This window comes from Furipterus horrens, unplaced genomic scaffold (assembly GCF_987537825.1).
Source record: "Furipterus horrens unplaced genomic scaffold, mFurHor1.1.pri manual_scaffold_13, whole genome shotgun sequence".
In the NCBI taxonomy this organism is placed as follows: Eukaryota; Metazoa; Chordata; class Mammalia; order Chiroptera; family Furipteridae; genus Furipterus; species Furipterus horrens.
Window position 1 is genome coordinate 46,590,737 of NW_028327183.1, and position 26,783 is coordinate 46,617,519.

At 51.8% G+C, this 26,783-nt stretch overlaps 1 protein-coding gene across 2 annotated transcripts; it reads left to right on the top strand.

The window, feature by feature from the left end:
• Window positions 1–1,631: 1,631 nt before the first annotated feature.
• EML2 (EMAP like 2) lies at window positions 1,632–25,127 on the top strand. 2 transcript variants are annotated; one of them, XM_090260961.1, is made up of 22 exons: window positions 1,632–1,716; window positions 4,125–4,343; window positions 4,436–4,559; window positions 4,748–4,852; window positions 6,686–6,714; window positions 6,914–7,043; window positions 10,853–11,002; window positions 11,517–11,586; window positions 11,698–11,808; window positions 12,767–12,862; window positions 13,701–13,835; window positions 14,650–14,749; window positions 16,120–16,274; window positions 16,386–16,511; window positions 18,009–18,140; window positions 20,271–20,338; window positions 20,617–20,705; window positions 20,905–21,002; window positions 21,519–21,606; window positions 22,041–22,136; window positions 23,044–23,174; window positions 24,719–25,127. In XM_090260961.1, the coding sequence occupies exons 1-22, from the start codon at window positions 1,650–1,652 to the stop codon at window positions 24,842–24,844; spliced, it is 2,445 nt and encodes an 814-aa protein (XP_090117087.1). In that variant the 5' UTR covers window positions 1,632–1,649; the 3' UTR covers window positions 24,845–25,127. The 2 variants fall into 2 exon arrangements, with proteins under 2 accessions (XP_090117087.1, XP_090117088.1); XM_090260962.1 differs by lacking the exons at window positions 1,632–1,716; window positions 4,125–4,343; window positions 4,436–4,559; window positions 4,748–4,852 and adding an exon at window positions 6,108–6,170.
• Window positions 25,128–26,783: the final 1,656 nt, after the last annotated feature.

A 26,783-nucleotide genomic window follows, 5' to 3' on the forward strand; every position in this document is an offset into this window, starting at 1 on the left:
TCAGTGGAGCCAAAGGGTCCCGTGTTCAATTCCCAGTCAGGGCACATGCCTGGCTTTTGGGACAGGTCCCCGGTTGGGGGAATGAGAGAGGCAAGTGGTCTATGTATCTCTCATACATCAATGTTTTTTCCCTCTCTTTCTCCCTCCCTTCCCTCCTCTCTAAAAATAAATAAATAAAATCTTTTAAAAAATAAAATCAATAAATTTTAAACTTTTTTAAAAAGAAAAATGTTTGTGGTGAAGATAACTGAGTGCTTGGAACATAGTAGATGCTCAATAAATGTTGCTATTATTTGTTTGTTTTGATTATGGTGGCTTACCTCCTCCGCAAACTGCAAGACCCATGGAACTTGGTTAGTACTGAAATTCCAGGACCTAGGACAGAGCTTGGCACAAGGTAGGCACTCAGTAAACATTTTTAAATGAATGAAAGAGGTAGGCATGGTAGGACCGCCTACTTTCCAGACATGGAAACTGACTCTCACAAGGAAAGTGGTGGAATCCGGAATCAAACCCGGATCAATCTGGTTCCAAAGCCCTAGACTTTCAGGGTCTGCCTGTGTTTCCAGAGGCAAATCTATTCCCACTTTGGGCTCGCTTCCCCTCCCTATAAAGCATGGGTCATGTCTAGGTGCTGACCCTCAGTGGGGACTTGAGGAATGTGGTCCACTATTCTTGAAATCCATTGTCAGGTGTTCTACGCTTCCCTCGTCCCCCAACTTTGGAGCTAGCTCTCACTGACACCACCAGCCAGTCTGGCGTCATAGCTGGATATGTGTCAAAACCCGAACTGGGTAATGAAGTTGTGTTAGATGAAGGCTGTAGAGGAGGAACTAAGGGGTGGCTGACATGAAAGTGGAAGGAAAGGTTCTGGAGGAACAGACTTGGGGGAGCTAATCCTATAAGAAGGCCGGGTCAAGGGCTCTGGGCGAAGTATTATAGCCCTGGGTTGCTTAAGGGTCGATGCCAAAGGCTCTGGGGGCTGGAATAGAACGTTTGCTTTCGCAGGATTTTGGGGGCGGAGTTAAGACCCCTGGGGGCGGGCCTAGATCTAATAAACAAGGGCTAGAATAAGAGTTCCAGGGCGGAGCTAGTGGATAGCTGGATATATTTAAGATTTTAGGGTCGGGTTCTAGTCTTGGAAGGAGAAATCCAGTAAAATATTGGGGAGAAGGTTTTGGGGATTTGGCAACGTCTTCCTCCTCCCTATCTTCCTCTCGGAGTCGAGACTAAGCTTAAGGCTGAAAAGCAGGGAAGGCCCTGCCCCTTCCAATCTTTCTGTGTCCCTATTGGCGGAAGGGCCTGCGCGACAGTCTCTCATTGGTCCTGAACAGGCAAGGTGGGGGTCTAGAGAGAATACACGACGGTTGTGGGCGGGATCAGACTGTACCGGGGGAATCTCAGACCAACCAATCCCGGCCCGAAGATTGTGTTGGGGGGGCCTTTGCAGGGGGTGTCCCGACCCCCCTTTCTGAGCATTCTGAGAGATGACCCCGGTGCCAGGCCCGGCGCCGGCCGCCTGATGTCAGGCGGGCCGAGCCGGGGATGCTGGAACGAAGGGTGTTGCTATGGCAACGGGAGGCAGGGCCTGGGGGGGGGACCGGGCCCGGGCTGGGGCCGGGGGTGCCGGCGGTGGCTGTGGCGGGGCGATGGCGGAGCGCGGCCCGGCCTTCTGTGGCCTCTACGACACGTCCTCGCTGCTTCAATACTGCAATGGTGAGACCCCTCCACACTTCAGACCCTGGCCCTGCCCAGGGCTGGACACATCTCCTGCCTCAGCCTCCTGCTTCCAAGTCCCCATCCTCGCCTCTTGCTGAAGATCTCCATTTCTCCCCACGAAGGATCCTGACCCCAGAGCAAGGCCCCTGATCCCTAAAGCCCTGATCCCAATCCCCCACCTGTTCCCACCCTCCTCGTCTCCCCAGGGGTGCTGAAGAGAAGAAGACCTGGTGGTCTGGAACTCTGTCCTCCCAATCCCTTTTCAATCCTCCGGGACCCTCCCCCCTTGTCCCTGGCAGAGGGACAGACAGATTAGGAGGAGGGTGGGATTTGGTGCTAGCTTATGGACTGGGTGTGGGACCCGATAGTTACCAGAGGACTTTGCCTCTACTAACCCCCCACTCCCTAAATCCTTAGGCCCCGCCTTTCCCATCCATTAGGACTCACTTCTTCTCCCTAGACGAATGAGTAGGGTAGCAGAAGGACCACTGTGGATGTCAGGCCCAGATGAGCGAAGCTGGAGGCAGAGGAGAGGGGAGATGGGAGGAGAAATGGGAAGTGGGGGCTAGTCTCTGGGCAAAAGCCGGGGAACAGTCTGGAGGGATCAGAGGACTTGAGTCATGGGGGCAGGGACGGGAGGAGGCAAGCCAAGGCCTCAGAATGCTGCTGGCCTCTCTGGGTGGGGGCTGAAGGGCTAAGGTGAAAGCTCTTCTGTTTCACTCTGGAGACCCTAAGAAGGGACCCTCTTCCAATTCAGAGGCTTACACACCCCAGTGCCAGGGACCACTGAATGGCAGAGGCCCAACATGCTTGTTTGTTTTGCTCTTCTCTACCCTCTAAGAGGCAGAATGACAGGGTGCTTAAGCCAGGGTGGAGTACCTTTTCTGCAGCTGAAAGGCTGTGTGTCCATGTTCAAGTAACTTAAACTCTCTGGGCCTCATTCCCCTTCCTCCTCCCTCTCTCCTAAAATGGGTATACATAATAGTATAACTACCAGAGTTGTTGGGAGCACTAGGTACCATAAAAATGAAACGTGCTACTAAGTGTTTTATTTGAACAGTGCCTGCCACATGTAAACCCGCTATAGCAGATCTCATTTTTTTAGTAGCATTATTAATGTTAGGTAAAAGGGGGCTTGATACAATGATGCTATGGGGCCCTCCTGCCCCTCACCTATTGGCTATGTGATCTTTGGAGAGTCTCTGCATATTCTTCCAAGTCTCCGTCCTTAGTTTTCCTCTTTTGTATATGCGATGTCAAGGGACCCCAAGATTCCCTCCTCTTGAGTTCCAAGCTCTGACAGCTAACCCTCCGACCTTGGGAGGCCTCCACCTTCCTCTGCAGGTCCAGGCACAAGAGCAGAGGCGCTGGGTGGGGGGCTGGGCGGGCGAGGCCCGGCCGGCGATTGGGCCGCGCGGGAGGGTGGGGTGGGACCGACGGTGGCACTGCGGAGTCCAGCGGACGGGTGGGGCATACTAACATTGTGGGATGGCAGGTGCGACCTCCGCGATCCGTCCCTGTTAACGCTACCACCTTTAAATCCACCCGGCCGGAAGCCGGGATTCCTCGGTTGTTGCCAGCAATGAGTCTGGGTATGAGCGGTCTGGGAGGAAGGGGAAAAGGGGAACCACCTCGGTCCTCCACCCCCCATTTCGGGAAAATGGGCGGGAGGAGCGATGCAGGAGTTATTTGGCTGCACCCAAGGGCTGGAAGGAGAGGGAGAGGCTTATCTGGGGCATGGGGTACAAACGGGAAATAAAGAAGGAGAGCAGAGGAGAGAAGCTCCAACCGAAGAAGAGAGTTTGTGTCTGATCCCCGCATCTCCTCCCTTGGGTCTCCTGGGTCTGTGATGCGGTACCTGCAACTCTCAAGTCTGCCGCCAGGGGCCGCAGGAACTCTGTCCTTGCAGCGGGCTCTAGGGTCGAACCCTTTGGTGAGGAGAAAATGGGAAGAGGAGCATGATCTTTTTGGCTTGGAAAAATCTTAGAGACAGAGAGGGAACTTTAGTACTCGCGATAAATATTGATAGCCACCAGAGATTAATTCTAGGATGTCGACGTCTCTAGGAATAAGTTGATATCATCTTTAAAATGCAGATATCACTCATAAATATTAAGCATCTTAGTCATAGCATCTTAAAACCAGAGTTGTGAGGCTCTTGATTGATTCGTAGACTCTTAGAAAAGAGGAAGGGACTTCCCTAAGGTGCTGAGCAGAGAAGAGTGTGGGGGTAAAGAGGAGAGCCGTGGGGATTTCCTTCCCCCTCTGAGCCCTCTTCTTGGCCCATCTCCAAGCGTCCCAGCCCCAGGTTGCTGGAGAGGAAGGGGCGTGGCTGACCCCGCTTAGACCAGGGAAGGCTGGAGTTCCTGGGTGGCCCCTACAGCCAGCGCTCCCCGACGTTCTAGATGACAATTTGTCGGGCACGAGCGGCATGGAGGTGGACGACCGCGTGTCGGCGCTGGAGCAGCGGCTGCAGCTGCAGGAAGACGAGCTGGCCGTCCTAAAGGCGGCGCTGGCCGACGCGCTGCGACGCCTACGGGCATGCGAAGAGCAGGGCGCCGCGCTGCGCGCGCGGAGCACTCCCAAGGGCCGCGCACCTCCGCGCCTAGGCACCACAGCCTCGGGTATCTTCGCTAGACTGGAGGGACGAGATGGGAGGGGCCGGGACTCGGACGTCACACTCATCTGCTTCTGTTCTTTAACCCCATCTCTCTAGTGTGTCAGCTCTTGAAAGGCCTTCCCACTAGGACGCCCCTCAATGGCTCAGGACCCCCGCGGCGCGTGGGCGGCTATGCCACCTCCCCATCCTCCCCCAAGAAGGAGGCGACCTCCGGACGCAGGTGAGGCACTGAAGCAGGGATCCCCAGCCTCCTCCAAGACCTTGTGGGAAACAGAGGCAGTTTGTATGGAGACTGACGGCTCCTGTGCCCGAACTCCAGCAGTGAAAGGTGCCGAGAGGTTTTCGCCTGCTCCTGTTGCCTGCTGGCCCTGCAGGGTCCGCTCCTAACTGTATGATCTCTCTTCGCAGTGCCCGCCGCTACTTGTCACCAGAGCGTCTCGCCTCGGTGCGCCGCGAGGATCCCCGCAGCCGCACCACATCCTCTAGCAGCAACTGTAGCGCCAAAAAGGAAGGGTAAGTTTCGGAGGCGGAGTCATGCCGCAGACGGCGGGGCCAGGACCTCAGATAGGCATCGAAACGATGAGGAACTTAGGGTGATGCCCCAGGTCACGAGATGGTAACCTAGGGCGAGGTCATCTGGTTCAGAACACGGGGATAGTGTCGGAAGCTTGGGGGGATCAACCTTGAGATAATACGGTCTAAGTGGAAGGCCCGAAAAGGCGGAGCCAATATTAAGGGGCGTGGTCAAAACCGTAAGAAGGCTTGATTAGAATAGAGGAGGTGTGGATAGTCAGGGTCTCCTGGGTGAGCCAGAGTAGAGGTCTGTAAGGAGCCAGGTTTGTGGGCACAACTAATTAATGTAAAGGAGAGTTCCCATTGAGTCTCAGTGGTGGGACCAAGGACGGAAGCCTCAGGGGAGTTTCTGCAGGGAATGAAGTACTCACAGGGAGGGGCGTGATTGGAATTTGAGGGCGTGGACAGAATAATAGCCTGGGCTGAAGCAGAACCTGCGTCGGGGGTCAGTGGAGCTGCGACCTTGTAGGGGCGTGTCAGACACGAGGAGCCAGGCAGAGCGGAGCGGGGTCAAAGTTAAGCAGAAATGGGCGTGGCCGTAGGTGGGCGTGGCCAAGTCTTAGGAGAAGGAGGGATCACGTGTAAGTGGTCGTAGTCCGAATGCCGGGCAGGACCAGAAGCGGGGAGGAGGGTCGTGGGGAGCAGTCATTCGTCCAGAGACAATCCACTCAGCTGCAGGATTGGTAAAGTGGGTATAATCAATCGTTGGGCGTGGCCAACTTCCGGAGGCGGAGTCATACCTATAACCGGGCGGAGTCATGATATAGTAGGCGTTGTCACAGCCTGCGAGCCGAAGTAATGCAGGACCAGGGTTAAAATCCACACGTTACAACTCCTTTCAAATAACAGCAAACACATACACAGCCCTGTACAGGCACTACTCCAGGTTTTACATTAATTAACCAATTTAATTCTCGCAACTATCCCTATTTTCAAAACAAAGAAATCGAGGCAGAAGTTGGGCAACAGTGCTAGAAAGTGGCAGGGCTGGGGTTTGAACTCAGGCAGACACGCCCCCGAGTCCGTGTTCTCAAACAACACTCTTCCGCACCTCCAAAAAAGAGCCTGGTATCAGGACCCCACAGCCCGGGACCTGAGACTCAGTGTGACCCGCCTGTTCCCAGGGTCAGCCGCGGAGGGCGGGTCAGGGCGCGGCGGCGCGGGCACCTCCTTGGGCCGGAAGCGGCGGGGCCGGTCCCGGCTCCACCCCCAGTCCCGAAGCTCCGCCAGCCGCCGCCATGAGTAGCTTTGGAGCTGGGTGAGACCCTCGCAGACCCTCTCCTACCCGTGTTCCCGAGGCCTGTAACCCAGGTCTACCCCCTCGCCAGGGACCCAGACCCGCGAGCATCACCCCTTTTCGCCGACGGAGGGAACATGGAGACACACCCCTTCCCTTAAACCTTCACTGCTTTTCCTTACTGCTTGAAGTTTGGGTCGCTGTGGGAGTGGGGGTGGGGAGCGTTTGGAAAGTCGTGCTGTTTAGGAGGGAGGGGGTGTCCTTGGTGACTCCCCTCTTCCAGGATCGCGTCCCTGCCACTTCGTGCTGTGTGATCTTTGGCGATCACTGCCTCTCTGGGCCTGTGTCTTAGGCTCTGCAAGATCAACCGAGCAAAGCACACGGCCTGCAGAGAGGCAGCGCTCCGCTCCTTACGCGGCCCCCATTATTCATCAGAGACCTCCGGGAGAGCGGTGGGGTGGAGGAGGGGTGTCTCCCCTTTTCAGACCTGCCCGCTAATTAGGTTCCTTTTTCTCCCCCTTGTTCTGTCCTGACAGCAAAACCAAAGAAGTTATTTTTAGCATGGGTAAGTGGGGAAGGGGGGAGGGGCTTGAATGGGAGCTTACTGGGGTGACAGACCAGGAGCTGGAGGTCAGGGGACCTGGCTACTGGTCTCAGTGTCCCCACCTATATATATATATATTTTTTAGAGTAAAGCCTGAAGGGGAGAGGAAATAGGGATGGGGGTTGGTGTCAGCGTCTGACCTCTGGGGTTGTCATGGCAGAGGAGGGGTCCGTGAAAATGTTCCTGAGGGGCCGTCCGGTACCCATGCTGATCCCGGATGAGCTGGCGCCCACCTACAGCCTGGACACGCGCTCGGAACTGCCTTCCTGCAGACTCAAGCTGGACTGGGTGTATCCTTTTGCTTTAATCCCTACCTTCCGCCCCCACACCCCCCCCCCTCCCGTCAGGAGGAGGCAAAAGTCCTTCTGGTATGGGACTTGAGCACATGGAAGTGTCTTTGTACTGGAGATGGGACTTCCCAGGCCTCTGTGGCATGAGGGGTCAGGATAACCCCAGAGCCAGGAGGGAGCACAGGAAGGCCCATTAAATGAAGTGACCTTTTATGATTCATTAAAGCAGCAAATGTTTGCTGGGTGCTTTCCATATGTCACATTCTCTTCTGTTTGCAAGCTGATTCACGGAGTTCGAGTTTTAAAGCTGGTGGAGACACAGATGATAACACAGAAGCCCTTGATTAAATAAACAAGATAATTTCAGTTAGTAATAAATGCTGGGAGTACAGTAATCTAAGCTCATGTGAGGAGAATAATGGAATTCTCTGAGGAGGCAGCATTTGGGCATTGAATGGAACAATTAGGAGCCAGCATAGGAAGAACTAGAATATTCCAGACAGAGGCCTCAGCGGGTACAAGGGCCCTGTGGCCACAGTGAGCTTGGCGTATTTGAGAAACAGAAGAAGTTGGTAATGGTGAAGAACCCTGTCTCTGGGGCCTGACAGAAATGGGTTGAAACCCCAGCCTAGCCTCTGGCTGACTGTGTGACCCTGGACAAGTCACCTTGCCTCTCTGTGCTTCAGTTGCCTCCTCTGAAAAATGGGTTTCATGACCTCATATTCATAGGGCTATGAAACAATGTATAGAGGGGCTGAGCTTATGTACCCCATAAACAGGGATTATTAAAAATAATAAATGGCCATTATTGAGCACTTACTATATGCCAGGCACTGTTATAAGTTCTTGTATGTATAAATATGTTGAATAATATGATCCTCTTCTGTAGAATTGAGAATGTGTTTTTGTAAGCGGTGGCCTCTGAGAGCTCTCTGAGGCCTGCAGGTTGGGAATTATTACCCCCACTTTTCAGATGAGGAAACAGGCTGAGAGAGGGGCCTGAGCCTTGTCCTAGGGAGTCAGAGTAGATCTGAGTCAAGAACTCTGACTCTGGGCTGCAAGGTTTTACCAAAAAGCCCGCCAGGGCTTGGGATCAGTACCCCTGGGATCCAGTCCTGTCTTCTCTTGGCCTTGGTTTCTGCTCTGGAGGAGGCAGGGATCTGGAGCCCAGGGTGTCATGGAGGCAGCTAGGAAATATAAGAATCAAGGAACACCAAACTGTCATGCCAGGATGGGCTTGATAGCATCAGAGGAGAGGCAGCTAAGAGCAAACATCAGTGTGGGTCTCATTTCCCATCTCATAAATGACTGCAGGGTGGGGCTGGGATACACATGTTGACATTCATTTAATAAGTTTTCTGAACATTTTCTGGGGCCAAAGGCAGGGGACTCAGTAGTCACTGTGACAGTGTCTGCCTGCCCTGCTGGGCTCACAGTCCAGTGTGGGGACAGACTCCTTGACAGTGATAACTCAGAATGGGCAAGGCTGGCCTGGGGAACCCAGAGGGGGCAGCTGCTGCAGCCTGGGGATCAGGGAGGGCTTCTCAGAGGAGGAGTTATAGAAGTGAACAAAACAGCCCTGAATTCCCCACCATGGAACTCAGACTCATTGGGGGGTAGAGACAGTTAACTAATAAACCAGATAATTACTAAGTGGGGTAAGTCCAATGGAAGCAATGAGCCTGAGGGCAGTGCTGAGGAACCCACAGCTAAAGGTGGCAGGTAGAATGTACTAGGCAAAGGGAACATCAGTGCCAAGGCCTGGGGTGGCAGTAATGATTGTGGCACTTTGAAGAACTCTGAAAACAGAGAGGCAGGGAGAACGAGAACACTGCTAGAGCCAGGGAAGAGCTTACTGGGCCAGGAGGAGGCACTTGGGCTTTCTCCTAGGAGTACTGGGGAGCCACAGAAAGTTCTGAACAGGGGAGGGCAGTCATTCATTCAGCAGATACTGAATTCATACAAAAGTGAACAAAAGTACATTTACAGTTGTGAAGACGTGAAACAGAGTTTATTCTTACTTATTTAGAGGGGAGGGGAGGGAGAAAGAGAGAGAGAGAGAAACATCAATGTGTGGTTGCTTCTTGCACGCCCCCCAACTGGGGACCTGGCCTGCAACCCAGGCAAGTGCCCTGACTGGGAATCAAACCTGCGACCCTTTGGTTTGCAGGCCGGTGCTCAGTCCACTGAGCCACACCAGCCAGGGCAAGTTTATTCCTGTATTATTATTTATTAATTATTCCACTGAGCCACACCAGCCAGGGCAAGTTTATTCCTGTATTATTATTTATTAATTATTCCACTGAGCCACACCAGCCAGGGCAAGTTTATTCCTGTATTATTATTTATTAATTATTCCACTGAGACACACCAGCCAGGGCAAGTTTATTCTTGTATTATTATTTATTATTATTATTAACCTAGTCTTGCCCACCCCTGTATGTCAGCTGTGTAGCAGGCCCTGATCTGGGCGTGGGGGATACAGCAGTGAACACAATGGGCAAACACCGCCACCCTCCTGGAGTAGACACTCGTAGAGGAGACAGATCCGTTAGGCAGCCCTGGGATGCTGATGAGTGCATTGCAGAAATAGGAAGGGGGGAGGGCATGGCGCCAGTGAGAGGGCATGAGTTTGCAGTTTCAAACAGCATGGGCAGGAAGGCCTCTCTGAGTAGCTGACGGGTGAGCAGAGAGCCCAAGGAAGCGAGGGGCCATGGCCAGATGAGGGGGAGGAGTACGCGGGTGGAGGGAACGGCAAGTACAAAGGTGAGAACAGGGAGGAGGCCCACGTGACTAGAGCTGAGTAGGTATGGGGGGAATGAGGGGTCAGGGCCCAGATCAACCAGTCCTCCGACCTGGGCTTTCATAAGGACTTTAACTTTGACTCTGAACGGGGCAGAGGACCCTTGGGAAGATTCTGAGAAGAGGAGGGATGTAAGCTGACTTAGTGTTAATGGCTTTAACAGTATCCCTCCGGGAGAAGAGTGGGCCGGAGGTTATATTAGTTTCCTGGGGTTGCTGTAATAAATTACCAGCAACATGATGGCTTAAAACAACTGAAAAAACTCACACAGTTCTGGAGACCAATCCCAAATCAAGGTGTCATCAGGGCCACACTTTTTCCTGAGGCTCTGGGGAGAATTTGTTCCATGTCTGCCTCCTAGCTTTGTTTGTTTGTTTTCTTTTGTTCCCAGCTTTTGACAACCCCGAGAGTCCCTTTGCTTGTAGCTACAACACTCCAATCTCTCTTTTAAATCCTTACCCAAAGATACATTAATTTTAAAGAGAAGAATCAGGTGGGGGGGGGGGAGAAACATCAATTGATTGCCTCTTGCACATGCCCTGACCAGGGATCGAACCTGCAACCTAGGTATGTGCCCTGTTTGGGAATCAAACCCACAACCTTCCCGTGTACAGGACAATGTTCCAACCAACTGAGCCACCTGGCCAGGGCTCCAATCTCTTTCTTCACATGGCCTTTTCCACCCCTGGGTCTGTGTCTTCTCTTTGTGTGTTATAAGGACACTTGTCATTTGATTTAGGGCTCACCCAGACAATCCAGATGATCTCATTTTAAGATCCTCAGTTACTACTCTGCAAGGACTCCTTTTCCAATTAAGGTCACATTCACAGGTGCTGGGGGTTAATATTTTGGTGGACATAATTTCGGGGGTCTACCATCATTCAAGGCCCCACAGGGGTAAGCTTGGAAGCAGGAAAACCTAGCTCCAATTATCTTGTTGAGCTCGGTGGTCAGCTGGCACGTGCAATGCCACACATGCTCCTTAACCAGCCCTGGGCCCCTCCAGCTATGGCTACCGTGGCCGAGACTGCCGTGCCAACCTTTACCTGCTGCCCACGGGGGAGATAGTGTACTTCGTGGCCTCTGTGGCCGTGCTCTACAGCGTGGAGGAACAGAGGCAGCGGCACTACCTGGGACACAACGATGACATCAAATGGTGAGGCCTTGCCGGGGGCCTGGCGAGAGATCCCGCTCAGGACCGTGTCAGGGATGGGGGGCGGGGCCAGGCCTTCATTGGTCTGCAGGTTGAATTCAGAGGGGAAATTGTGTATTGCTTATATTTCAGATGTTGGTGAATTCACTCAAATGCCTGGATTTTTCACTTCTTTTGGAAACTTCTAGCTGGAACCCAGACAATCCCACAGTGTGTTGGGCCCATCGGGTGGCAGCCCCGTAAGTGGGTGCTGTCTCCTGGCCATTTGTCGTACAGGCCTGAGTCCTGTGGGCCCTTGACTCAGAGACCCCAGGCCTGAGTCTTGTTTCTGAGCCGGGGTACCCAGAGGGTACCTCTTTGTTGCTGAAAGACTAAATAAATGTTTATTGATTAAGTAACTCAGTCAACCAACTTATGGAATGAATGACCAGGCATCATGACTGTGGCACGCTATGGGAGGGGTCCTGGGTCCCCCCGCTCCCAGTGAGCCCTGTCCATCTGTCCTCTTTCTCTTCAGCCTGGCTGTCCACCCTGATATGGTCACCATTGCCTCTGGACAGGTGGCTGGCACCACCAAGGAAGGGAAGGTAACAGAGCAAAGAGTTCAGGACCAGGAGATTGGAGTGGGGTCTTGAGGGGTGTGCAGGCAGCCTGGCCCCCCCGCCCCCCCGGGTAACAGGCCTCTCCCTTTCCTGCAGCCACTGCCACCCCATGTGCGCATCTGGGACTCAGTTTCCCTCTCCACCTTACACGTGCTGGGCCTGGGGGTGTTTGACAGAGCGGTGTGCTGTGTGGGCTTTTCCAAATCGGTAAGTCCTGCACGGACCCTGACCTCCAGAGTCAGCACAGCACCTTCCCACCCACCACTTTGGGATGGATGCCACGCCTTTATTGTGATGTCACAGGTGTAGGCCACGCCCAGGCCCCCCAGGCCGGGGGCCCATCTCTGTGACTTCACGGGCCTGCTCTGTTTGCCTCCATAGATCCTGATTGCCCCAGACAAAGTCCTCGGGTACCCCTTATAGATCCATTAATGCTCGAAGGGTCCTTGTCCTTCAGGCCTTTTCAGCCCGGTGTCCAGGGCAGCGGGGCTCATTGTACCTAGATGGCTGTTGGCAGGACTGAGCAAGAAAAGTAAAGAAATTGAGAGTAAGCCGTTAGGAATTTATAGAGCTGTCTGACATTCCCACACATCCAAGCATAGTGGGTTTTTTTAAGACCATATTTTACATTTTTATCATTACTTTGTCAAAGTGTTGGTCTGCAATGGATTGGGAAATAAAAAGCAACCGGTCCTCCCACAGATAATTTAAGAAGCCCTGGACTAGGAGGAAAAAAGCAATTTTGTTGCCAAAGTGTGTGTGTGTGTGTGTGTTTGTGTGTAAAGCCTGCAAAAGCAATCTATGTTTAACTAAAGGTATGAAAAAACATTTTACCAACTTTATTAATTGGTTAATTTCATAGACATAAAAGTTGTTTCACAGGAAAACGGGTACTAGATAGTCCCAGTGAGGTTCCTGACTGTGTGGTGACTACAGAGAAATTGCAGCTGAGGGTAAATTACATTGACTTCTTATGGACAAGTCATTTCAAAAGGAAAATTATAAAAACCTTTTGAATGTGTGTATGGCCGCTGGATGGGAAATGTATATTAATGTGCTTCACGCGACATGGGCCAGAGCCTTTGAAAACCTTAAAATAGGCCTGAGTGGCAAATGTACTGGGGGGAGGGGGGGGATCCTGACCCATCTTGCGCCCCTCTCCTAGAATGGGGGCAACCTGCTCTGTGCGGTGGACGAATCAAATGATCACATGCTCTCCGTGTGGGACTGGGCCAAGGAGGCCAAGGTGGTTGACAGCAAGGTGGGTGACCGTTATCACTTCTCCATGGGGCGCCCCAGTGGGGCTGGCTGGATGTCAGTGGCTAGCAGTCAGGTATCAGATAGACTCACGTTTCAGTCCTGGCCTTGCCATTAGCTGGCTCTGTGACTTTGGGCTTGTCCTCTCTGAGCCTCAGGTGCCTCATCTGTAAAATGGGGATAATGGTAGCATCTGCCTTGTAGGACTTCGGCTTTGAAGTTGGGATGTGGGGTGGCTGGGCCGGGCCCAACAGAAGGGTTGGTATGAGGTGGCTACTCACTCTACAGCCCTGCGATGACCAAGACGGACCTTGACTTCCATCCCTGGGCAGTGACCTATTTTGCAGATGAAGAACCTGAGGCATGGTAGAGGGGAGAACTCCTTGCCCAAGGTCACACACCCCATTCTGAACTGGGGGAAGAAGACCTGGGCTCTGGGGTCAGACTTATGTGAGTTGACTCTGAACATGGCGCATACCTGGCTGTGTGGCCTTAGACAGGTGACTTCACCTCTCTGAGCCTCACTTCTTTATCTGTAGTAGGGGGGCACTCATGAACCCTGCCTCATAGGGTGCTGTGGGGTTCAATGGAGAGTGCTCTGCACAGTGTTTGATGCAGAATAGGGACGTCCAAGTGTCTTACTGTTATGTTAATGAAGACACAGTAATGCTTCGCTGGTTGGCCCTGCCTCCTGTACTTCCAAAGCCGGGATAGGAAAGATACAGACAAGTCAGGCGTGCGGTGCACGACCCACACAGCTGTATAGGGCAGTCCCACGTGGGGTGGCAGCGGTGGTCCTGGTGGCTTTGAGGGCCTCACTCAGACCTCCCCACTCCCCACAGTGCTCCAACGAGGCTGTGCTGGTGGCCACCTTCCACCCGACAGACCCCACTGTGCTCATCACCTGCGGGAAATCCCACATCTACTTCTGGAGCCTGGAAGGGGGCAGCCTGAGCAAGCGGCAAGGCCTCTTTGAGGTGAGAGCCAGGGGTGGGAGGGAGGACAGGCTTGGCCTGAAAGAGGCAGACAGGGACACCCAGGGAGACAACAGGCTACTTCAGAGGGTCCTGGGGGGTCCAGGGGGTCCCAGGGGCTGGAGATTACGCAGCTGCTGAGATGTTGCCTGCTGGAGCCTCAGTTTCCTTATCCATACCATGAGCGATGATCCTCTTTAACGCTGAAGTTGTGAGGATTCAGTGGGATGAAGAGGTTAGCAGCTCCTAGCAGATAATACATGCTCAATAAATGGGTGCTGCGGTTGTTGATATCACGGGAAAACATAGAGGTCAGAGACCGGCTGGCAGAGAGAAACATGCACCAAGAGAAATGGAGTGGGAAGCAGGAGGCCTGGGAGAGAAGATCTACGGCCACTCTGACAGGGCTCCCCTGCCTTTGGTGAGAGTCAGGGCTTCACCCCAAAAAAGAGAGGCCCTGGAGATGAAACAGAGATACTGAGAAGAGGGTGGGAAGGGGCTGGAGAGCGACCTAGAGACAGAGATGAGGAGGGCGGGAGGGAGGGAGGGAGACGGCGGAAGTGAGGGTCAGGTCAGAGGAGAACCCAAGGGGAAGAGAACAGGGGGACTGAGGACAGAGGGGCACAGAAGTCAGGGAAGAGGGGGAGGGCAGGACCTGGGTCCAGGATGGGAAAGAGGCAGAGCGGTCAGAACCTCGCGGCAACGTGAGCACCGCGTGGCAATGGGCCAGAGGCGGTGTCCGTGGATGACAGGAGGGCTCTGGGAGGCCACCCGGTTTCAGTGACCTTTTGACACCCTCCGCTTTTCCCCACGTTAGAAGCACGAGAAACCGAAGTACGTGCTGTGTGTGACCTTTTTGGAGGGTGGCGACGTGGTCACCGGGGACTCCGGGGGAAACCTCTATGTCTGGGGAAAAGGTCAGTGCACCCCACCTGTCTGGGCTCCAACCCAGTCCTCCCTAACTCTCGTGGCTGTGTCTCCCTCCCCCAGGCTCTGCTTGTGTGGAATGTAACATAAAGCAGGCGAAATCCTTACTTATTCAGCTCAAACACCCCCATCCAGGCTCAGCTCCAACAGCCCACCTCCGTGAAATCTTTGTTTCCCACCCTTGTTCTCTGCAAATCCCATGTTAGGGACCAAGTTTGAACTATAAGCGAATGGGTTAGCCCAGCTGTGGGTGGACAGATGGTCCGATGGAGAAGAGATTTGTCCCGGAGCAATGAATGAATGAGTGAGTGAATGAATGAATGAATAAGGGAATGAGGGAACGAAGGGGTTGTTATAGTCAATGAATGGAAGAATTGAGTAAATTACTGTGCTGTTCTCATTAACAGTGGATGACTGGGTGAATAGACAACAAAAAATGGAATGGTTGTCCCCATAATGGACAGCTGTGTTAGTGAATGAATAGGTCTTTTCCCAGACAGTGGAGCTATAAAGCGATGAATGAATGAATGACTGAACAGTTACCTCAGCCGATAGATTAGCCCTTTGAATGCCATGTGTAATTCAAAATTTGGATCAACATGAGAAAAAATTATATCAATATATAACCTGAGGTACAAAAAAAGGCACAAAACATAAAATACGAATTATTCCATTGTTATTTACATTTATAGCCATCGAAAAAAGAGTCACTGGGAGCGACGCTAGCACTTTTGGGGAAATTTGTCAGCGTCGTTTCCGGTGCCATTGGCACTCACAGGGTTAATATGTTACGAAGCATGGATTGTTCTAGGAAGTGGGTTGATTACTGAATGAATATATGAGTTGATTGTCCTAACTGATGGCTGGCCCGAGAATAAATGTTAAATAATTGTTGATGGAATGGGTTAATGAATGAATAAATGGATGGTGAGATTGACAGATGACTGGATAGATGGAAGTGGGTGGATGTTTGGCTAGAAGGATGGATTCATTGGTGAATGGGTACAGGGCAAATGAATGGGTGAGAGGTGGGTTGATTGATGGCGAAGACCGCTAGATGGCTGGATGGATGGATGGATGGCTGGCTGGGTGGATAAATGGATGGGTGAGTGGCTGAGGACAGACGGTGGCTGGGTGAGCGTATGAATGGATGGTGAGTGAGTGGCTGGGAAGATGTTAGTCCAGACGGTTTAACAGATGGATGACAGGGTATTTGAAGAGATGAGCGGGTGGGAAGAAGGGTGGACTGAAGAAAAGGTGGGTGAATGGCTGGCTGTAGTGTGGGGAGTTTGAGGTGCTTTCAGGGGTCAGTACAGGGGAAGCTTCCCCATGCTGACCCCTGGCCCTGGCCCTCCTGCAGGCGGAAACCGCATCACGCAGGTGGTGCTGGGCGCCCACGATGGCGGCGTGTTTGGGCTCTGCGCCCTGCGGGACGGGACGCTGGTGTCCGGAGGCGGCCGCGATCGGCGGGTGATCCTCTGGGGTTCTGACTACAGCAAGCTGCAGGAGGTGGAGGTAGGAGACTCCCCTTACCGAGACCCTCCTCTCCCAGCCTGTCACTCCCGGCCCCACCCCTGTGCGTGTCCCACACTCATCTGCGTGCCTTCTCCACTTGTGCCTGCCCAGGTTCCTGAGGACTTTGGCCCTGTGCGTACCGTGGCCGAGGGCCGGGGAGACACGCTGTATGTGGGGACCACCCGCAACTCCATCCTGCAGGGTTCTGTCCACACGGGCTTCTCGCTGCTGGTGCAGGTGAGCTCTCTTCACATGCCTCCCTGCCCCACCCCCCCTTTCTGGTTTTTCCTCACCTCCCTGCCCCATTCCCTTTTCCTCTGGCCTGGCAACACCACTTCCTGTCCCTTCACCTGCTCCTGCACCATAACCCTACCCCTGACCTAGGACCCCTCCCAGAATTCCCTGCGACCCAGCAACCAACTGGGGAACTGCTAGCACAGGAGAGACCCCACTCCAGCTGTGCCGCCCACCTCTTCTGATCAGGATGGTGTCCTTTTTTGTTGGCAAGTGCCATGGCAGGTTGTCACATACCTGGGGCCACGTACCTCCCAGGTCTCCAGGTTCAAGGGTCTGGGAGGGCCCTCTGGAGTCTGCCTGTTTTTATTCTGGCAGCTCAAATAAACTTCCTGGTGTGCCAAAACCCGACCCCACCCACTTACAATCCCACCTCCCGTAAAGTGGTGTGGTGCCGTTGTTAGGAACGTGAATTCTGGAGTATGAGGTCTGGGATCTAATTAGCTGTGTGATATGAGGCAAGTGAGTAACCTCTCTGTGCCTCTGTGAAACGGGAAGATAACGGAGCTGACCTCCAGGGGTTTTGTGATGATTTTGTGAGTCAGTTCATAGCAGCATTTAGAATGGGGCCCGGCACAGAGTAAATGCTCAGAGAGGCTTGGCCAAATTGCTCTTGCTCAGGGGCCCCTTTTCTTCACCCTCTCCGTGCAGGCTAACTAAAATCCGTGCTGCTGCATTTAGATCCCTCCTCTGGCTCTAGTTTCCATAGCAAGGAGATGAAGAAAAACAAGGGCCAGAGGGATTTTCTAGGTGTCTTCAAAAGAGACCTTGGAGACCTCTGATAATAATATCAATATTTTATATGATTGACTGTATTATTAATTAGATTAATTATTAGCATTACTATACCAATACCAATAATTATAGTTATATTAATTATCAATGTTCGTGACTAGTATTAGTTTAAAATATATTAATTGTCTATGTGATGAATAATAATAAGAGCCACTCCACTTTGTAAGTACTTTGTACTAGCTTCATACTCTTTCTATCCATGATTCGAGTGAGCACACCAATGCTATGATTAGCCCCATTTTATAGATGATCAAACTGAGGCTCCAAGGAGAAGTCCCCTGCCCAGGTGACTGCCACAGTCAGTGTGAGAGACCAGAAGTCAGACCCATTAGGCCGAGTTCACAGGATCCCACAGCCTTCTGGGTGTCAGCTGACTCCCAAAGTCAAGGTCCTACCCACCATGTCCTCTTGTCCACTGTGCAAACTGGAACACAGAGAACGGGGTACATTTGCCTCAAGCTGCACACTGGCAGGGTCTGTCCTATCACAGCCTCCTTTACACACAGTGGGGGAATGGTATTCCTGGATTACCTGTGGGCAGGTACATTGCTGGGCTAGTCCAGCACTTCTTGTCAGGCATCAGGCTTGGCGGGGGACATGGTCAGGATTTGCGGTTTCAAATCTACCGTTTCCCATTTCCACCAGGGCCACGTGGAAGAGCTGTGGGGCCTGGCCACACACCCAAGCCGGGCACAGTTTGTGACATGCGGGCAGGATAAGCTGGTGCATCTGTGGAGCGTGGAGTCCCACCAGCCCGTCTGGAGCAGGACCATTGAAGTAAGGGCATGGGGACTTGGCACCCCGTTCTAACAGAGTACTTGTGTCATTGTGTTGGGATTCGGGGCATCAGACAGAAACCACACCCGGTCTGTTTAAGCAGAGGAGATTTAATACTCCCTTAAAAAATCCCTTGAAAGGGCTGGAGGAGAGGGTCCTCGGCTGGAAGGATGCCCAGAACAACACCACAGAACCGACCCACAGGGGAGCTGCTGCCCCTGCCACAGTCAGAAGGGTGGGAAGTCCGTAACCAGTGAGTTCAGGAAAATACCATCGCATTAGCCGCAATCCCAAGAACCAGGAAGCAGTGGTTGCTGCAGGTGTTGGCTTCTTTTTAACAAGATTTTATTTATTTTTAGAGAGGGGAAGGAAGGGAGAAAGAGAGGGACAGAAACATTGATGTGTGGTTGTCTCTTGCGCGCCCCCAGCTGGGGACCAGGCCCGTAACCTAGGCATGTGCCCTGACTGGGACTCGAACAGGCAACCCTTTGGTTCACAGGCCGGCGCTCAATCCACTGAGCCACACCAGCCAGGGAAGTGTTGGCTTTAGAGCTACACTGTCCAACACATGTGGCTATTCAAACTTAAGTTAATTTAAAAATGTTTATAGTATTAAAAATTCAGTTTTCGGTTGCACTAGCTACATTTCAAACATGTCGCTAGTGCCTACCCATATTGGAAAGCACAAACCTCTATCATTGCAGAAGGTTCTATTGGACTGTTGCTCTAAAAATGGATACTCTGTGCCCTTGCCTTTCAAAGCTAGCTTTCACGACCCAACTGGCAGAAGTGACGGGAACCCACAAAAGTGCAACTTATAATTGGTCCCAAACCACAGCAGAACCATAGCTGCTAGGGATTCTGGGCAGTGTAGTTTTTAAGCTCCCCTGCCTGTGCAGTATGGGACACTGGAAGGTCAATTCATCATATCCCCATACCACCCTTTAAGGCTTTGCTCCTGGAATCTAGGGTTACCTCTGATCCTGGAACACTTGGTGCCCTTTGAACTTCTATGAATCAGGAATGGTGTACCCTGGAAATTGTTCAGGCACGTATAATAATGCTCATCTCAGCTGCCTAATTGAGCAGCTACTCTATGGCAGGCCCTGTGCCGAACACAGCAGTTCTCCAGCTTGCCAGGCAGGCATCAGAATCATGTGAGAATTGTCAAAAACACAGAATTGCAAGTTCCATCCACAGAGTCTTGATTCAGGGGGTCTGACTTGGGGACCAGAAATCTGCAGTTTGTAATGAGCTCCCTCCAGTTATTCCAATTTGGGTGGTCTGTTGACCACACCTGGAAAAACTGGCCTAACACACATCATCTTTTTAACTTCACCCCCTCAATCTCCACAAAGATGACAAGTCCCCATTCATAAACAGGCTCAGAAAGGTAAAATCACTCACCCAATTATAACTGCAGCTAACCCTTAGTGAGTATATTCATTCCATGGGCCATCTTACTCCCAGCTAACCAGCTAAGGACTTCATACCTTGCTTACAATGGTCCTGGAAAGTGTGTACTGATCTCCACTTACCAGATGAGACAACCGAGGCTATGACAGGGAAATTTATTTGATGTTATATAACGAGGAGGGATCAGAGCCACTTTGAATCTAGGTCTGATTCCTTGGTGCTCTATCACTTCTGAACCAATCCAATGCCCCAAAAACTTAAAAGAATTATAAAATGTTGGGTGTTAAATAAAGATGTGGAGAAACAGTCATTCAGACACACCTGGTAATATATTATAAGTCACTATACTTTTATGGAAAGTAAATTGGTATTACATATCAAAACGCTTAAAAATGTAGATCCCTTTTGTCCTAATGGTCTTATTCTAGAAAATTATATAAGTAAATCATTTTGGATGAGTCAAGCTGTGGGAATTTAGAACAGGAGTAAAAGAGGATCCAGAATCCACAGTGACAGGAGGGATGTTTTGTGTTCGAGCTGGCTTGTTAAAGGCAAGGGGAATGGTGCCCCGTGTCTGAGGCACTGGGTTCCAGGAGGGTGGCAGAGGGCAGTGAGAGCCTTTGTGCCTGCCTGAGAGTCGGCTCTGAGGCAGGGGGATGGCCACATGGATGGGGGCCCCCAGCTCTGAGCCCTGCCTCTTCTCTCCCTCCCCAGGATCCTGCCCGCTCTGCTGGCTTCCACCCCAGTGGTTCTGTCCTAGCTGTGGGCACAGTGACTGGCAGGTAAAGCTGAATTGGGCATTTGGGAAGGGCTTCTCTGCTCTCCCCTCCTCTGAACTGTCCCTTGACACACACACACATCCATATTCCCTATGCCCCAGAACCCACAGAGGACATTAATTAGGTACCAACTGTTTACCAAGACTTGATCTCCCAACATTCCTCTGGAGTCAGCCTCTCTCCCAAATCTCTTCTGGATCCCCTCCCTCCGGCCCCAGATTGCTCCCTCCTATCAGATCAGCTCACCCTTCCTCCTCCACTCCCATGCCTTCTCCTTAAAGATGGCTGCTGCTGGACACAGAGACCCATGACCTGGTGGCTATCCATACAGATGGCAATGAACAGATCTCAGTGGTCAGCTTCTCCCCAGGTAAGGGGCAGCACCTAGGAACCCAGGCTCAGAGTTACTGCCAGGGGGAAGGAGTGGAGCCTGTGTGGCCGGGCCTGGCTGCAAGCCTCGTGGGGATGGAACTTGGGACTGCTGAGAAGTCTGAGACAGTGGGGGGCTGAATCTGAGAGGAGGGGGCGGAGCCTGGGTGCCTCCTCATAGCCCCCTCCCCCTCCCCCAGACGGGGCGTACCTGGCCGTGGGCTCCCACGACAACTTGGTGTACGTGTACACGGTGGACCAGGGCGGCCGCAAGGTCAGCCGCCTGGGCAAGTGCTCGGTGAGTGGGCAGTGGCCCCAGCCCGTGCCGCCACCCCCGTCTGCGGGGTGCAGAATTAACCAATTTTCTACCTCAAGGGAGCACAGCTTCAACATCTCAACTCCGCCCTGATCACCTCAAGGCGTCTGAGCCCGCCCACACGTTTACCCCACCCTGTGTGCTAAGCCCGCCCCTTTGTGTAGCCCTGCCCCGCATCCTAAGCCCGCCCCCTGTAGCCCGCCCCCTGTAGCCCGCCCCTCACGTGATAAGCATCCTCTGTGTAGCCCAGCAGCCCCCCGCATTCAAAGCCCGTACCTGTGTCTAGCTCAGCCCACACGTTCTAAACTCCCCCTGTGTTTTAAGCCCTTTCGTCTAGCCCCGCCCATGGTAGTCTGGCCTCGCCCCCACACTCCCAAGCCTCGTGTATCCTTTCCTCAGCCCCTTTGTGTTCTCACTGTATCTCCATATTTTGCCCGCCATCCTTCCTCTTCCAATCCGCCCCCTCTCGCTCTAACCCCACCACTTCCCTTCCTGCAGGGCCATTCCAGTTTTATCACCCACCTGGACTGGGCCAAGGACAGCAGCTGCTTTGTCACCAACTCCGGGGACTACGAGATTCTGTACTGTGAGTTCTCCGAGACCCAAAGGCATTCCTCCTTCAGCCTCCGCATTTGCGCTGTGTGACCTGTACAGCCTTCCCTGAGTTCTGCGAGGCGCGGGAGGCGTGGGCTTCTTCGGGTCTCTCTCCTCTGACTGTTGTATTTAGGGGCTGCTCGGATTGGTTGGTTTCCTGGCTTCTCATTTCCTCTCTGGTAGACCCCACTTTTCACCATGTCCTCCCCTTTCTGGGTGGGGTGCAGGTTTCTAAGCAGAAGGCCCCATTCAGGTCGTGGGGCGTTAGGGCGCAGAATCCAGCCCCGTTGGCCAGTCGGGAGAGATGGAATAAGCCCTGGGACCCTCGCCTCCTGTCTTGGATCTCCGTGCCTGTCCTCTGTGAAGTGGGTGGGTTAATTCAATAGTTCTTGCAGCTCTGAATCCCTCCCACGGTTTCTGCCGCAGGGGACCCGGCCACTTGTAAGCAGATCACCAACGCAGATGCTGTGAGGAACGTGGAATGGGCCACAGCTACTTGTGTCCTGGGGTTTGGGGTGTTTGGTAAGTTCTGGAACATAGAAGTTCCAAAAATCCCTGTCTGGTGGTTTTCAGTCTCTTTCAATTGGTTACCTCTAGGAAGAGAAACTTGCTTTTTTTACACCTGTGGGAAGTATTTGCGTACAAGGAAAAGCAGGGTTAGGTGACTGCTGAGGTCCCTTGGACCTGTAATGAAATGAGACCAGATGAGTGGTGGCACCTGGACCAGAGAAAAGCATACTACCCATGCCCCAGCCACTCCTTTATTCAGGCTTTAATGCAGTTGACACGTACTTCCTGAGCACCTCTGTGCCTGGCACTTTGGTGACTACAATGGCCCCAACCTTGATATCATGGAGCCTATAGTCTGGTGGGGGAGACAGACCTGTCCCTGGACAATCCAAAGTAGACTGAGCAGGGACAAGGAAGTCCAGAGGTGGTGACTCACCTCAGCCTGAAAGGGATTCAGGCTTGACTTCCTGGAGGAAGGGGCACCCAACCTGGGGGATGAGATATATTCCAGGGCGGTGAAGAAGTCTAGGCATAGGGAATAATAGTAGGTACAGAGGCCCAGAGGTGACAAGAGCCTGGCATTTGGAGAAATGCAAGAAGGCTACATCGTTGCAGAATTCCAGGAGAGCAACGGTGAGGATGAGGCTGGAGCAGTGGTGGAACCAGGCCAGGCAGGGCTTGAGGGTATCATGCTGAAAAGCCCAGGCTTTCTCCTAAGGCCACCAGGGAGCCACAAAGCGTTTTGAGCAGTGGGGCACAAGGTCAGAAACACATTTCAAAAGGATTCTGACTCCCATCCCTGGCTGCAGACAGGCTGGGTGAGAGGAAGGCAGGAGGCTGGGCCCAGGGCGTGTTCCTCTTTGGGGGTCTCTGGCTCCTACCGACACCTTACCACCAGCACCTCCCATCTTGCCCACAGGGATCTGGTCCGAGGGAGCGGATGGGACAGACATCAACGCCGTGGCCCGCTCCCACAACGGGAAGTTGCTGGCTTCAGCTGACGACTTTGGCAAAGTCCACCTGTTTAGCTACCCCTGTTGTCAGCCGCGAGTGAGTCCCTCTGGGGGGCTGGCAAGGTGAAGGTAACAAGCAGCAATGGGGGCAGGGTTGAGGCAGCCCTGATCCACCTCTAGCCCTCTTTGGGCCTCAATGTTCCCATCTGTACAAGGAGGGTAGTGGGCTTGATCCAAGGGCCTTTCTTTAGCTGAAGGCTGATGAATTTTAGAATCTGAAGTGCTAAATCTCTGAGCATCTGCGAATCTGAGATCTTGACTCTTTTATCCTTATTAGCTCAGTATTTACTGAGCACCTCCTATGTACCTGTGAACAGAGGATACAGCAGTAAACAAGCCAGATGGGGCCACTGACCTCACTGAGCTGGCACTCTAAGTGGCGTGATAGTTCCAAGTAGCTATGGGTCTAAGGTTTTTGGATCTGTGGCATCTGTGATTCTCCTGCAGCTCTAGGACAAGGGGCACAAACTCCAAGGCCACAGAGTCAGAGTCAGACTAGTGAGAATGAGAATAATTGAATGAGGTTTGGGGAGAGGCCCGGGGGCAGCCAGCCCATTATATCCCACTTCCGGGTGGGAGCTGGTCCAGTGCAACCTTGCAAGATTTTTGTTTTTGTTTTTAAGATTTTATTTAATTTTCGAGAGAAGGGGAGGGAGAAAGAGAGGGAGAGAAGCATCGATGTGTAAGAGATACATTGATCGGTTGCCTCTTGCCCTGACTGGGAATCGGACCAGCAACCTTTCAGTTTGCAGGCTGGCCGTTCAATCCACTGAGCCACACCTGCCAGGGCCAGACCTGAAAGGTTTCAAGAGAGACTGGAAATCAAATTATAATGTGAATTTCTTCGATTTGTAAATGTCAGCAACTATCTTTCTAAAAAACACTGAGAGTATATTCAACTCCACTGCAGACCACCAGCAGATAACCTGTGTCTACCATAAAACTGGACATTAATTTTACCAGTCTCTGGTTCTAACACAGGTGAAATTTGTTTTAACATTTTATTATGAAATGTGTATATAGAAAAGCAGATCAAAGAGTGCCGTGGTCCCTCCTGTACTTATTACCCATGTCCATGTTCAACTATTACCAGATTTGGCTTCTGTACTTCTTTCTTCTTTTTTTGGTTCTTTTTTTTTTTTCCTCTACTTAAAAAACCCACAACATATGATCTTTTAACACCCCAAATTAACATTTATGACTCAAAAATAAAGATAATGCCTACAGATCCATAAAAAATTAACATTAATTTTTAATATGATCTTTTAATACCCAGTGTGTATTCAAATTTCCCTGATTGTCCCCCAAAATGGCCTTCAACACTTGGTTTGTTTGAATCAAGACCCAAACATTGCATCTGTTCGTGTCTCATAGTTTGTCATACAAAACAGCCTCCCCCACGGGCATGCTCACTTTTTTTTTTTTTTTTTTTTTATGCCACTGGCTTGCTGAAGAAATCAGATCTGTTGCCCTGGCTCTTAAAGAAGTTTATTAAGCAGAAAAGAAGAGGGTCAGCTTGGGAAGATATGGAGTGGCATTACCCCCTTTGACCTTTCACTTCCTTTTTTTTCCCCATCACAGGCCCTCAGCCACAAATACGGCGGACACAGTAGCCACGTGACGAATGTGGCCTTCTTGTGGGATGACAGCATGGCCCTGACCACAGGGGGCAAGGACACCAGCATACTGCAGTGGCGGGTGGTCTGAAGTGGGTTTGGGGGGCTGTCCCAGAGACGGGGCCAGGGTAGAGTCAGGTGGCAGGATTGGAATTCTATTTTCGGGAGATGTCTATTGCCGAGTAGAGTAATATATACCCAGAGTATGTCTATAGCAGAGAGGGTTATGGGGGTGGAAGGGTGGACTGAGAGACAGAAGTCTTATTTCTCGGGGTGGGAAGAGGGGGGTCACATTGTTTGAGGGGAGCTGTTTGGTTTGGGGTGTTTTTAAGTTTATTCTTTTATATCATCCACAAATAAAGATGTGCACTGAGGTGGAGTGTCGGGGTCGGCATGTGTGCTGTGTCATATGTTGAGTGTGTCTATAGGCGTGTGTATATGGGGGGGTTGTGTGCGTATGGATTACAGTGTTTGATGAGGGACTGCTATTACTTAGGTCTTTATTAGATACAAGTGACAGAAACCATGCTTGCTCTAACTTAGGCCAAAAGAGAACTCAGTTGGCCCTCAAATCAAACAAGTGAGTGCCTCTTGGCTTCAGGGCCACTGAACCAAGGATTTGAGGGCCAACAGGATACTCCCATCAGACCTCTTTTTTATGAGTCAGCATTTTGTTCTGGGACCAGCATTCTCCACGCAGCGTTGCAGCCAGCAGCCAGCAGCTGTAAAGCTCACATCAACCAGCCTTGGGCCTCAGGGCCAAAAATCCCAGGGAAAGGTTGTGATTGGCCCATTACAGATAAATCAACTGGACCTGCAGGTTGGTCCTCTGTGATTGGCTCCACTTGGGTGAAGTACCACTGCTGGGCCAATGACTGACCAGGGACGTGGAGTTGTTTAAAGACCTGGAAGCCTCCACCTATCTCACACGGTTGAAATAGGACAAGAAATGTTTTCAGAGAAGTGGGCCTATAACACAAAAGACACCTATGAGTCAGTATCTGTAACCTTGAGCAAAAGTCTTACTTTAATTTTTTTTTAAAGATTTTATTTATTTTTAGAAAGAGGGGACTAGAGGGGGGTAAAGAGGGAGAGAAACATTCATGTGTGGTTGCCTCTTGGAAGCCCCCAACTCGGGACCTGGTCCACAACCCATGTGTGTGGCCTGACTGGGAATTGAACTATCGACCCTTTGGTTTGCAGGCTGGTGCTCAATCCACTGAGCCACAGCAGCTGGGGCTTCCTTTCACTTTTTACTGGTGTTTAACATACAGCAGACAACTGCACTCATCATAAATGAGTTCACAACCCATCCGTGCAGCCAGATCCCCAGCTCCCCGCAAGCCCCCTTGTGCCTCCTCCCAGTCATAGCCAGTCCCCCACAGTAATCATTACCGTGACTTATCACACCATAGGGAATATATATGTGTGTGTGTGTATATATATATGTAGGAATTGAGTTCCTCATTTCCTTATCTTCGGTAGCCTAGATAATTTATAGTGATGCTATCTAATTACATCTTTTTAAAAAAGTATATTTAATTTTTTAGAGAGAGGGGAAGGGAGGGAGAAGGGAGAAACAGCAATGTGTGGTTGCCTCTCGCACACCCCGACCTGGGGACCTGGCCCACACCCAGGCATGTGCCCTGCCCCAGAACCAAACTGGTGACCTTTCAGTTCATAGGACTACACCCAACCCACTGAGCCACACCAATCAGAGCCATTTTATTTTATTTTATTTAACTACTTGAGGCACAGATTTTTTTCTATCCTCTAGTTGAGTAGTTCTCAAACTTGAAGGAGCTTTAGAATCACCTGCAGGCCTTGTTATAACGATAATGCAGGTCCCCAAACCGCGCCCCCCCCCCCCAATCAGGGACTACACTTTGAGAACCACTGCTCTATTGGAAATATAAGGTAACAAACATAAAATTGTCCTGGACAGAACAGTACATAAACACTAGACCCTTGCACATCTGTGTTTCCTTTCCTCACCTCCACAGATGATCACCGGGATGGAAATCTCAGAG